We start from the raw sequence: 12,754 nt of genomic DNA, 5'->3' as shown, positions 1-12,754 counted from the left end.
GGCAAGCAAGGTTCCAATTATTGAAAATGCTAAGTGGATTAGAAAAACAAATTAAGAGGCATATCAAGATATGCCTTAGATGCGCATGGATATAAACAAATTTTTAAATAAGTAATTAAAAAATTATAGTTATTAATAAATATTCAAAATTTCAACATTTAGCATAATTTACATTAATCATTGTAATTTAATAAATTTTCTTTACAATTTTATAATAATAATTTATTGATAAAAGATATTACTAATTAGCGTAATTTACTAATTTTATAAAACCGATAACTATAGTTAACATTTAGCAAATTATTTAGGGAAACTAATAATCCATTATTATTATTCAACTAAATAATTATTAAAAAATTTAGGAAAATTAAATTAGGAAATTAATCTATCAGAAATTGTTTCATAATTATTTAATAATCCATTATTATTATTTAAATAAATAACTATTAAATAATTTAGGAAAATTATTAAGTCTATCCACACCGATCTAAACAACAAATGGTTTTATGTTGATTAACAACAAATGGTTTACTTTTATTTAAAAGTAATGTAATTTACCAAAATTACATTAATTTACTATAATTACATTTACTTTGATTAATAGTAAATGATTTAGGCTTAAAAATTAAATAATTTACATTAATTTATTGTTATTGTAAATAATTAATTTACTATACCTTACTACTAATCAATAGCAATTTCAATAATTTTTTGAAAATCATCATAAAATATTTTAATTTATTGTTATTTAATTGGTTATAGAAAATTATTAGAATTGTAGAGATGACAATTTTCCTTGTAAAACTAGGGCCCTACCTTGCCCCAACCTGAACAGGGGCAATGGACAAGGAGCGATGCCCTATCCCATGCATCACATGACCCCTACTAATTATATATATAGAAAAAGAGGGAGTGACGAAGAGAGTAATGCAAGGACATTTGGACAAATAAAGAATGGGGAAAATTTCCGATCAGTGCCTGTACTTTGGCTCAAGTGACAATTTGGTCCCCAAACTTTAAAATGCAATAATTCAGTACCTAAACTTTTGAAACGTGACAATCTAGTACTCGTCATTAAGTGGCATATGAAAAGATACAAATGCCCTTTAACTATTATCTAATTTTCTTTATCAACCGTCCACTAAAATTAGAACCAACCATCAAATTTTTCATCCCTTTTAATTTTTACCTCTATGAGATATCAACCAAATAGTAAACTGAACAAAACAAGAATGATCTATTAAGAGAAGGGGGGGGGGGATTGAGAGAGTATAGATTGAAACACTATAGTACTACGCATTTTGGAACTTGGAAGGGCCAAGCCTGGAATTCTTTATTTTCATTTGTGACCTATTTTTTCGGTAGTTTCATTTGTGGCCCAACACAATGACACAACAATGCAAAGCAATTTACATTTTTGAATTGGGTACCAGTCAAGTAGTCAACTAGATTTTCCTACATAATCCAGCGGTCTTCGACCCTACAACTCACTTTCTCTCCTCTACCCGTTTGAGAGAAGACATGAAACCCTATAATTAGTCCCGGGAGAGAGAGAGAGAGAGAGAGAGAGAGAGAAGATGGCTTGCTTAACCATGGTTTTCAAAACCGGACTGGATTGGACGGTTAGACTAGAAAAACTGGGATCGATTTGGTTTTTTCCTAAAACTGCTTTTTCCCCAAAATCATTGATTTTGGTCAGCAAACCGCTGAACCAGCTGGTTAATCGTTCAAACAATTTTGATTGTTTTTTAGTTTATTTATTTATTTTTTAATTTTTTAATTTTTTTGTTAGAAAGGGCTTGTTGTTCGGGTCAAACAGTTGGACCATTCAAACCGGTAACCGGCCCCATGACTGGTTCGGTTTTAAAAACCATGTGGTTAACTCAATTTCTAGCGGTTGTACCATTCCTTGCAATAAGGGTTCTTTTCTCTTCCAAAATCTTCGGATCAAAATCAGATGGTGGATATTCGTCGATGCTATACTTCTTTTTGAAGCTCGCTCATCTCTTGTGTTTCTCTGTTGCTTTTGACACAAATCTTTGGGTTACCTTTATCGTCAGAATTGTCATGTTCAAGTATGTTAACCCCTGCTTCTCTCGTCTCCCACTCTATCTCTTATTTAATCCCAAAATTTCCATCCTTCTAGTAACTATAGACTGTGGTATGAATTCTGATTAGAAATCTAAAACTTGTTCATCGATCTATCAATTACTTGTTTCTTTCTTGTTCTAGGAATCTTTTGAGGCACTAATTCAGGAACCTGTAGACCAAGATGTTTCCAACATATTTCTTGATGGTTGGGGTCTGTTGTGCAATATCTGTGGCATCCTTGGAGTACCTCCATCTGTGGCGCTCATTGTCCTCTCAAGAAAGATATCAACTTGGGTTTTTGATATCTACCTTCACCTTCAATCTCGCCAAAATTTTCATGCCCAGGACCATCCAAGTAATTCATCAGTGATAATAGTGTGAATTCAATTAATCAATCAAGGGTGTTTTTATCTTGAAACGACGATCTAAACTGATTGGGAATCTTCCTTAAGGATAAAGATATATTATCAATTTAACTTTTATGAATTTCTCCAAAGCCAAAGGCAAGTATTCCCTTTATATATAATATTTAATGAAATTCGGTTTAACTGAAATAACCGAAATCTGTTTTGTAGTAATTCGGTTTCGGTTCGATTTTTATCCAAATTTCGGTTTATTCGGTTCGAACCGAATGTTCACCCCAGCACTCAACGCTTCAAATCGCAATTGACGAGGAGATTGAAGAGAGAGGAGCCATTAGTCATGGGCAATGCTCAGTCACCCTCGATTGATCCACGCTTCACTTCGGCCACTCGGTAAATCATCCGCATCTCCTCTTCTCTTCTCTCCACTCTCTCATTGATTGTCTTTCTTTCTTTCTTTCTTTATTTTTTGTTGTTTCAGCTCTTTCACTCAAAACGAGCTCGAAAATCTAAAATCTCTCTTTGTGTCCCTTGCCGCCCAATCGCAAAGCAATTGCAAATTCATCTCTCCCTCTGTTTTTAAGGTGAATTTTTAAGTCCTCCGTCATGTAGTTCAGTGCACATGATTCTTTTGTTTGAAATGTTCTATGTTTATCTCAATTGTAGATTTCCTTCGTTTCTATCTCACTCCTGGGTGATTTTTTTTTATTTAATTAGGCGTATTTTAGAATTCCTGGGTCTCTTGGGCAGAGAATGTTTGATTTGGTCACGCATAAGCAAAACGATCAGGAACTCACTTTTGAGGATCTTGTAATTACTAAAGTAAGCTCTTTTCCACTCAAAATGTTGTAATGGATTGTGGCTTATCTTTTTATCCTCACCGTTTTTCTTAAAGTAATTGAAGCTATGATGTTTCTTTATCTTTTTTTTTTTTTTTGTGGTTCATTTCTTCTCTATGTTTTAATGGCATTTCTGTTGCAAATTGTTGCAATCAAACTCGGTTCAACCTTGTTTTTCAACATACATTTTATAACCAGACTAATTAAAGTTCTTGGAAGGAGAAGAGTGGTTGCACTTAAAAGCACAGGAATGTAATATCTTTATTTTGTAATTTGTTGGCATGATAATTGACCTATGGCTGTATTTCACATTCTAGTGTTTGCATGGCAATATATATATATATGTGTGTGTGTGTGTGTGTGTGTGTGTGTCTTTTATGGATAGTGTTAAATGTTCTTTTCTCATCCATTTCTGCGGTTACTATTGTGCACTACTTTCGCACTACTCATCTTTTCATTGTAGCAATCCATGCCCAGTTCAAGGTCCTCTGGCATGATTGCCCCAACAGTTTTTGTGTTCGTTATTTTGTTTTTATATTTCAGAATTTTACCTTTTATCTATCATTTTCAGGTCCTACATTATTGTTCACAATATTTCCATGCCTATTAGGACTTCAGATTCTTTTTTTTTTCTTTTTGAGATGTTTTGACTCTGCAAACCAGATTGCCAGATTGGCAATTTAATAATTCAGGTGTTTTGTTTAATTATCAATTTTTTATTAAATGTTTGTGGAGTGTTTATACTTAATAGTAGCCTGTTTGTACACTAGTACATATCTGTACTCTGTATATTTCTTTCACCAAAACCTTTTGCTACAAAATTTCATCAACTTCTGAGTGTTCTTCACAAGATTTTGGAGTTTGTAAACCTTTTGGAACTGGTAAAGTAAGATTATATTAATTACAAAAAGAAATACCTGTGTACAACAAGAGACTGTACATTGGGGAATGTGCAAATTGGATCACTATGCTCATTGTATATAATTACAAAGAAAAGGACCTCTGAATCGAAAAAAAAGCTGCTGTATGATCTTTCCTTTGAACAAAAATTGTTGCCCAACCACGAAAATAACTTTCCTTTTATAATCTCTACCACCATGTGTGCTGCATCACATTTGTGCTCAAATATGCAAGAATCTCCTCTCACAAAAACACTGCTGTCGGATTACGAAAAAAAAGTAGTGCTGTCGGGGCCATGCTTCAGACTACCCTACTTCTTCTGCTCAAAGCTTTGAGATGCCATGCCTTCAAAAACATAAGCATTGTTTCTGGAGCAGTCTTACAGTCCAAAAATGTTTAATATCTGCTCTGCAACACTGAAACAAAGCTGTAATGAAGGAATATGTGATCTGAAATTTCAATGCTGCTGGTGCAGAATATGCAGTTCAGGTTATCTACAACCATTCCCCTTTTCATGCGATTCTCAGTAGTTAGGTATTTATCTAAGGAAGTTGTAGAGAAGATGGGCCGAATGGCCCATAGGCTGTTTATCCTTTTTTATCTTTTATGTTATTTGCTGTAATGGGTCTTAATCTGGGCTTTATTCTTTCTTATGCTATGTCTTTTTAATTCTCTGCCCAACTAGGGGCTTCTCTGTAAATTACTAAAGTTTAACTTAATGAAATAGAATTAAGGGTGTAAGAGAAGAGATCATGTTCAAAAGTCTCTCTCTGAACCCAAGTTGCCGCCACCTTCTTTTTCTTCTCTTCTCTTGAACTCTGATTTTTGCTACTCTTTTTTGAATTTTTGCAACTTTCTAAACAGTCCTTTATTCTCAAAAGATTGTTTTTCTTCTTGGTATTAGAGCAGACTCGTTTTTCCCTTTTTTTCACATTTTTTTCCCATACATAGTGTGTATGGAGAACTGAATCATATGAATAGTTAAAGAAAGAAACCTATTTCAGCCTAGTTGTTAGTGGTTTCTAGAGAGAAGGGGACTGGTTTTGTCACCCTCTTGACAGATTCAAGCGTGTTACCCAAAACCCTAATTTTTTGAAGAAATCTGATTGCGGGATCCACAAGGAGTTTGACCTGGGCGCTTGGTGATTGAAGGCATTCTCATTCTTCTTCTTGAAGATCGAATCAAGTGGATTGATGTTCTGTGAAGTCTACAAGGAGCGACTGAGTTTTCTTTGTTTCTCCCAGCTTTCGGCTGTGATGCAGGTTATTGGTACGGCTGCATAGAGGTTGGCTCACAACACAACTTTTGTTTTGTCTTCGTTTGTTGTTATTCAAAGTTGTTTGAAGTCATTTTTGAAGTATTTAAGACGATGAACTCCTCAGACTTTGAAAACAAGCATGTTGCTGAATCTAGACAAGTTCTAGGAGCCTCTGTAGATTCTCTACTAGCTGTGACTGCAGTCAAGCTGGATGGAACTAATCATCTGGCTTGGTCATAATTAGTAAAAATTCATATTTGTAGTAGAGGCAAATGGGGTTTTATCTCTGGGAGCAAAAAGGCTCCTCTAGAAGATGATCCATCATATGAAAAGTGGATACAAGAAAGTTATATTGTTATTGGATGGCTTGTGAACTCAATGCAACCACAAATTAGTTAGCACTATTTGTGGATGAATTCAGCAAAGGAAATTTGGGATGCTGAAACATATTCCCAAAAATTAAATGTGGCAAAGGTTTACAAGTTGAGAAGTGATGTGAAGAATTTGAGACAGGGGGAGAAACCATTAGCTGTATACTTCTCAACACTGAAGTTTTTATGGAAAGAAATAGATTTGATAGAAGCTATAGCCTGGGATACCACTAAGGATGTTGAGACCTATAGAAAACTGGTTGAGAGAAACAAGGCACTTGAGTTCTTGACAGGGCTAAATCTAGAGTACGACATTACAAAGCAAAATATTTTATCCAAGGATAGTGTCTCACTGTCTTAAGCATATGCCTTGGTAAGTAGTGAAGAAAGCAGAAGACTTGTCCAGGTCCAAGGGGCTGGTCTAAATGATCACTTTGCTAATATGGGAGTGAAACCCAAAGGGGTTGCAGGGACTCCATGTAGCAAAGGGAAGAAAGAGATTATCTGTGAGTACTATAAAAAGCCAAAACACACTAAAGACAAGTGCTGGAAATTGCATCCTGAGCTCCTACCACTTTGGTTTCAGAAGAAGTCTGATAATATAAAGGCAGGGAGTGCCAAGGTTGCTGTTGGTCCAGATAGTGACAGATACCAAACTAAAGAGATGACGGCTAGTGAGCAGTTAGCAGCTATGAAGGCAGAATATGTGAAGTTTGGGAGGATGATCAGTCACCTAGAGGGTGTGACCTCTTCTTCCAACACTCCAGGAAATTCAACCTCTTTTGCATTTGCTCATTTAGGTATACGGGCTTCTGCCAACCATACAACCATTTCAGGTAATCGTAGGATCCCTTGGATTATTGATTCTGGTGCTTCTGATCATATGACCAGCCTTTCTACTTTGTTTGTTTCATATGATTAATTCCTGGACATGACAAAATCACCTTAGCCGATGGCTTTCTTGCCCCTATCTCTGGTAAGGAACCATCAAGGCTACAGACTCCTTGGTTCTTCCTTCTGCTCTTCATGTACCCAGACTAAATACAAACTTGTTATCTGTAAGTAACCTAAGTCATTAAACTGTTGTGTAACCTTCTTCCCTTCCTACTGTGCTTTTCAGGATCTGGAGTCTCAGAAGGTGATTGGGAGTGGCCGTGAGGCGAATGGAATATATCTGCTGTATACTCCTGGACAGTGCCATGAACAACCTAAAAAAGCTGCTTTTGGGTCTACATCTACAAAGTCCATCAGTCGAGTCATGTTATGTCATTTTCGTTTGGGTCATATTTCTTTTTCTGCATTAAGTCATTTATTCCCAAAACTATTTAAGGGAATTAGTTTGTCCAATCTTCATTGTGAGTCTTGTGAACTGTCAAAACATTATAGAAATAGTTATCCTCTGAGTAATAAAAGATCTTCTTCTCCTTTTAATATTGTGGATTCTGATGTGTGGGTGCCTTACCACACCTTCTATAGGTGGCTACAAATATTTTATCATGTTCATTGATGACTTTTCTCGATTCACTTGGATATTTTTGATGAAGTCCCATGATGAAGTTCCCAGACTTGTGAGACAATTCCATGAATTTGTCCTAACCCAGTTTGATACTAGAATTAAAATTTTCAGACCCGACAATGAAATAGAATATTTTGAGAAAAACCTGACTTGCTATCTCACGGACTGTTAAAGAGACTTTGTTCATCCCAGTTGTTAGTGGTTTTTGGAGAGAAGAGGACTGACATTGTCGCCTCCTTTGCTGATTCAAGTGTATTGCTCGAAACCCTAATTTTCTAGAGAAATCTGTTTGCGGGTCCCACAGGGTGTTTGGACTGGGCGCTCAGTGTCTGGAGGATTTCTGATTTTCCTTCTTGAAGATCAAACCAAGTTGTTTGGTGCTTCGTTAGTCTACAAGGTGCAACTCCATTTTTTTCTATTTCTCCCAACTTTCGGGTGTGACTCAGATTTCTGGTACTACTGCATAGAGGTAGGCTCACAACACAGTCCTTGTTCTATCTTCATTTGGTGTTCTTTGAAGTTGGTTGAAATCTTTTTGAAGTATTTAAAGAGATGAACTCCTCAGAGATTGAAAACAAGAATGTTACTGAATCCGGGCAGGCGGGAGCCTCTGTTGACTCTCTACTGATTGTGACCACAGTCAAGATGGATGGAACTAATTATCTGGCATGGTTACAATCTGTAAAGATTCATATCTGTAGTAGAGGAAAGTGGGGTTTTATCTTCGGGAGAAAAAAGGCTCCCTCAGAAGATGATCAATCTTATGAGAAGTGGATGCAAGAAAATTATACTGTTATTGGGTGGTTTGTGAACTCAACGCAGCCACAGATTAATCAACACTATTTGTGGATGAATTCAGCAAAGAAAATCTGGGATAGTGTTGCTGAAACCTATTCCCAAAAATTAAATGTGGCCAGAGCTTACAAGTTGAGAAGTGATGTGAAGAATTTAAGACAAGGGGAGAAACTTTTAGTTGTATACTTCTCAACGCTGAAGTCTTTGTGGCAAGAAATAGATTTGATAGAAGCTATAATCTAGGACACCACTAATGATGCAGAGACCTACAGAAAACTGGTTGAGAGAAACAGGGTGTTTGAGTTCTTAACTGGACTAAACCCAGAGTATGATATTACAAAACAAAATATTTTATCCAAGGATAGTGTCTCACTGTCACAAGCATATGCCTTGGTAAGTAGTGAAGAAAGCAGAAGGCTTGTCCAAGTTCAAGGGGCTGGTCTAAATGATCACTTTGCTAATATGGGAGTGATCCCCAAAGGGGTTGCAGGGACTCCAAGTGGCTCAGGGAAAAAAGAGGTTGTCTGTGAGTACTGTAAAAGGCCAAAACACACTAAAAACAAGTGTTGGAAATTACATCCTGAGCTTCTACCTCTTCGGTTTCAGAAGAAGCATGATAATAAAAGGGTAGGGAGTGCTAATGTTGCTGCTGGTCCAGATAGTGACAAATACCACACTGAAGAGATGACGACTAGTGCGCAGTTAGCAGTCATGAAAGCAGAATATGAGAAGTTTGGGAGGATGATCAGTCACCTAGAGGGTGTGACTTCTTCCAACCCTTTAGAAAATTCAACCTCTTCTGCATTTGCTCATTCAGGTATACGGGCTTCTACCAATCATGCAACAATTTCAGGTAATCGTAGGATCCCTTGGATTATTGATTCAGGTGCTTCTAATCATATGACCAACATTTCTACCATGTTTGTTTCATATGATTTACATCTTGGACATGACAAAATCACCCTAGCCGAAGGTTCTCTTGCCCCTATCTCCAGCAAGGGAACCATCAAGGCTACAGACTCCTTGGTTCTTCCTTCCGCTCTTCATGTACCTAAATTAAATACAAACTTGTTATCTGTAAGTAGTCTAACTAAGTCATTAAACTGTTGTGTAACCTTCTTCCCTTCCTACTGTGTTTTTCAGGATCTGGAGTCTCAGAAGGTGATTGGGAGTGGCTGTGAGGCGAATGGAATATACCTGCTTGACACTCCGGGACAGTGCCCTGAACAACCTAGAAAAGCTGCTTTTGGGTCTATATCTACAGAGTCTATCAGTCGAGTCATGTTATGTCATTTTCGTTTGGGTCATATTTCTTTTTCTGCATTGAGTCATTTATTCCTTGAACTGTTTAAGGGAATTAGTTTGTCCAGTCTTCATTGTGAGTCTTGTGAGTTGTCAAAGCATTGTAGAAACAGTTATCCATTGAGTAATAAAAGATCTTCTTCTCCTTTTAATATTGTGCACTCTGATGTATGGGGGCCTTACCACTTACCCTCTATGGGTGGCTACAAATATTTTATCTTGTTCATTGATGACTTTTCTCGGTTTACTTGGATATTCCTGATGAAATCCCGTTATGAAGTTCCCAAACTTGTGAGGCAATTCCATGAATTTGTCCTAACCCAGTTTGATACCAGGATTAAAATTTTTAGATCTGACAATGCAAAAGAATATTTTGAGAAGAACTTGTCCTGTTATTTCACTGATTTGGGGGTTATTCATCAAAGCTCTTGTGTTAGGACCCCATAACAGAATGGAGTTGCTGAAAGAAAAATAGACATATTGTTGAAGTTGCAAGAAGTATTCTATTTGCCTCACATGTCCTTACAAAATTTTGGGGTGATGTTGTTTTCACTGCTACCTACCTTATAAACCGTATGCCATCTAGGGTTTAGGGTTTAAGTCTCCCTTCAATTTTCTTCATTCGGACAATGATCTTTTTCCTATTCCTCTTTGTGTCTTTGGCTACATTTGTTATGTATATATCCCAAGTGTCTAGAGACATAAATTTGAACCAAAAGCCCACAAGTATATCTTCCTTGGTTGTTCCCTCACACAGAAGGGTTACTGTTGTTTTGATCCGAAGACTAGCACTCAGTATGTCTCAATGGATGTCACCTTCGATGAGCTTTCTTCCTTTTATGGAATTTCTCTAGAGAGACATTGTCCAAAGGGGGAGGAGTTGTCACAAGTGTTTGCTTTTCCTCTTCCTGTCCCAATTTCGTCTTTGCTGAGTCTCTTCCTCCTTCAAATGAGTCAAGGGAGGATCAGTCACTTCACTCTCATTCCAGTGTTCTTATTCCTCTTCCTTTACCTCCTCGCCCTCTTTTTAATCCCAAGTTGTACCAACGGCAGAGAACTAGAAATGAACAGATTGTTTCCTCTCTAACACATGAGCCTCATGCACTTCCAATTACAGATGAGACAACGGGTACTGTTACAGCTCCTTTGGAGCCATCATTCCCAGACCTTGATATCCCCATTGCTATTAGGAAAGGAAAAAGGAAGTGTAGCACATTGCATTTCCAAGCACCTTTCTTATAGTTTGCTCTCTCCTTCATATTTTGCCTACCTTTTTTTTGTTGCTTCTAACCCAATTCCCAGGTCCGTGTCAGAAGCTCTTACTATTCCAGAATAGAAGGATGCTATGAGAACAAAAATTGATGCCCTGCACTAGAATGACACTTGGGAAGTGGTTGATTTGTCTGAAGGGAAGGATCCACTAGGCTGTAAGTGGGTTTTTACTATCAAATATCTTGCTGATGGCACCATTGAAAGGTACCAAGTTAGGCTGGTTGCAAAAGGCTATACACAGACATATGGGATTGATTATCTAGAGACCTTTGCCCCTGTTGCCAAGATGACTTCTGTGAGAGTTCTGCTATCTTTGACTGCACACTCAGATTGGCCACTTTATCAACTGGATGTAAAGAATGCATTTCTGAATGGAGAGTTACATGAGGAGGTTTATATGTCTCTTCCTCCAAGGATGTATGAAACAAATATGAAAGGAAAGGTCTACAGGCTGAAGAACTCTCTTTATGGACTCAAACAGTCCCCTAGAGCATGGTTTGAAAGGTTTAGGGCTGCCCTTGTTAGCTTTGGCTATGTACAGGCACAGTCTAATCATACTCTCTTTGTGAAGAGGAGAGTATCCTTGGCCATTTACCTGATTGTGTATGTTGATGATATTGTTGTGACTGGTAATGATGTCTCAGGGATTAATGATCTCAAATCTTTCCTTCATACAGAGTTTGAGATCAAAGGTCTGGGGGAATCGAGATACTTTCTTGGCGTAGAAGTTGCTAGATCCAAGGATGGGATTCTTATCTCTCAGAGAAAGTATGTTCTTGATTTGCTCTCTGAAACAGGGAAGATGGGTGCTAGACCAGTTGCTACTTCTATCGATATACTCTTTGCTTCAGATGGAATATTGTTAGAATATAAGGGAGTCTTCCAGAGAGTACTTGGAAAACTTCTTTATCTATGCATGACTTGGCCAGACATTGCATATACTGTCAGTTGCATCAGTCAGTTCATGCATGCTCCCCGGGATACTCATATGGAAGCAACAGAGCGAATTCTGTGTTATTTGAAGGGCTCCCCTGGAAAGGGAATTCTATTTGCTAAGCATGGCCATAAGAAACTTGAAGCATACACAGTTGCTGACTGGGCCGAAAACATTGATGACAAAAGATCTACCTCTAGGTACTGTAGCTTGGTGGCAGGTAATATTATCTCTTGGAGAAGCAAGAAATAATCAGTTTTTACTCGATCTTCAGCCGAAGCAGAATACAGAGCCGTGGCTTGTGGAGTTTCTGAACTATTGTGGCTTAGATCCTTGATCGAGGAACTAGGTATTGAGCATGATAAGCCAATGATGTTATACTGTGATAATCAAGCCGCCATCAACATTGCTCACAACCCAACGCAACATGATAGAACTAAGCATATTGAAGTTGACAGACAGAGTGGGTTCTAGAGAAGTGTGTTTACCTTTCATCACCTCAGAAGGACAGTTAGCTGATTTCCTCACCAAGGGCATTCCCAAGGCTAAACTTCAGCATGATATTGGCAAGCTTGGCATGATTGACATCTATGCTCAGCTTGAGGGGGATTGTAGAGAAGATGGGCTGAATGGCCCATAGGTTGTTTATCCTTTTTTATCTTTTATGTTCTTTGCTACAATGAGCCTTAGTTTGGGCTTTGTTCTTTCTTATGTTTTGTCTTTTTAATTCTTTGCCCAACTAGGGGCTTCTCTGTAAATTACTAAAGTTTAACTTAATGAAATAGAATTAAGGGTGTAAGAGAAGAGATCATGTTCGAAAATCTCTCTCTGAACCCAAGTTGCCGCCACCTTCTTCTTCTTCTCCTCTCCTCTTGAACTCTGATTTTTGCTTCTTTCTTTTGAATTTTTGCAACTTTCTAAATAGTCCTTTCTTCTCAAAAGGCTGTTTTTTTTCTGAAGCCATCCAAATAATGGAAAAAGTTTTGGAGGGAATGGAAGCATTCCACACTTTAGCACTCTTGGGAATGGAGTACCTTCATTAGATTAGAGCTATATAAAAGCCGCAACTAGGGATGTCAATGGGCCAGGTTTGCCACAACCCGAATCTGACCC

The 12,754-nt window shown here is 37.6% G+C and overlaps 1 protein-coding gene across 2 annotated transcripts in view; it reads left to right on the top strand.

Annotated features, from left to right (window-relative positions):
- Positions 1-2,710: 2,710 nt before the first annotated feature.
- Positions 2,711-12,754, top strand: part of LOC148871293 (TLD-domain containing nucleolar protein) — a 33,338-nt gene continuing 23,294 nt past the window's right edge. Inside the window, exons 1-3 of one of the 2 annotated variants that reach the window (XM_088971426.1) lie at positions 2,711-2,846; positions 2,935-3,037; positions 3,171-3,275. In XM_088971426.1, the coding sequence (XP_088827552.1) occupies positions 2,794-2,846; positions 2,935-3,037; positions 3,171-3,275 (261 nt within the window). In that variant the 5' untranslated portion in view covers positions 2,711-2,793. The remainder of the gene's footprint in view (positions 2,847-2,934; positions 3,038-3,170; positions 3,276-12,754) is intronic. The other variant, XM_088971427.1, reaches the window with a different exon arrangement.

This window comes from Nelumbo lutea, chromosome 2 (genome assembly GCF_056320005.1).
Source record: "Nelumbo lutea isolate HS-2025 chromosome 2, American lotus-T2T, whole genome shotgun sequence".
In the NCBI taxonomy this organism is placed as follows: domain Eukaryota; kingdom Viridiplantae; phylum Streptophyta; class Magnoliopsida; order Proteales; family Nelumbonaceae; genus Nelumbo; species Nelumbo lutea.
This window is presented reverse-complemented; position numbering and strand designations above follow the sequence as displayed.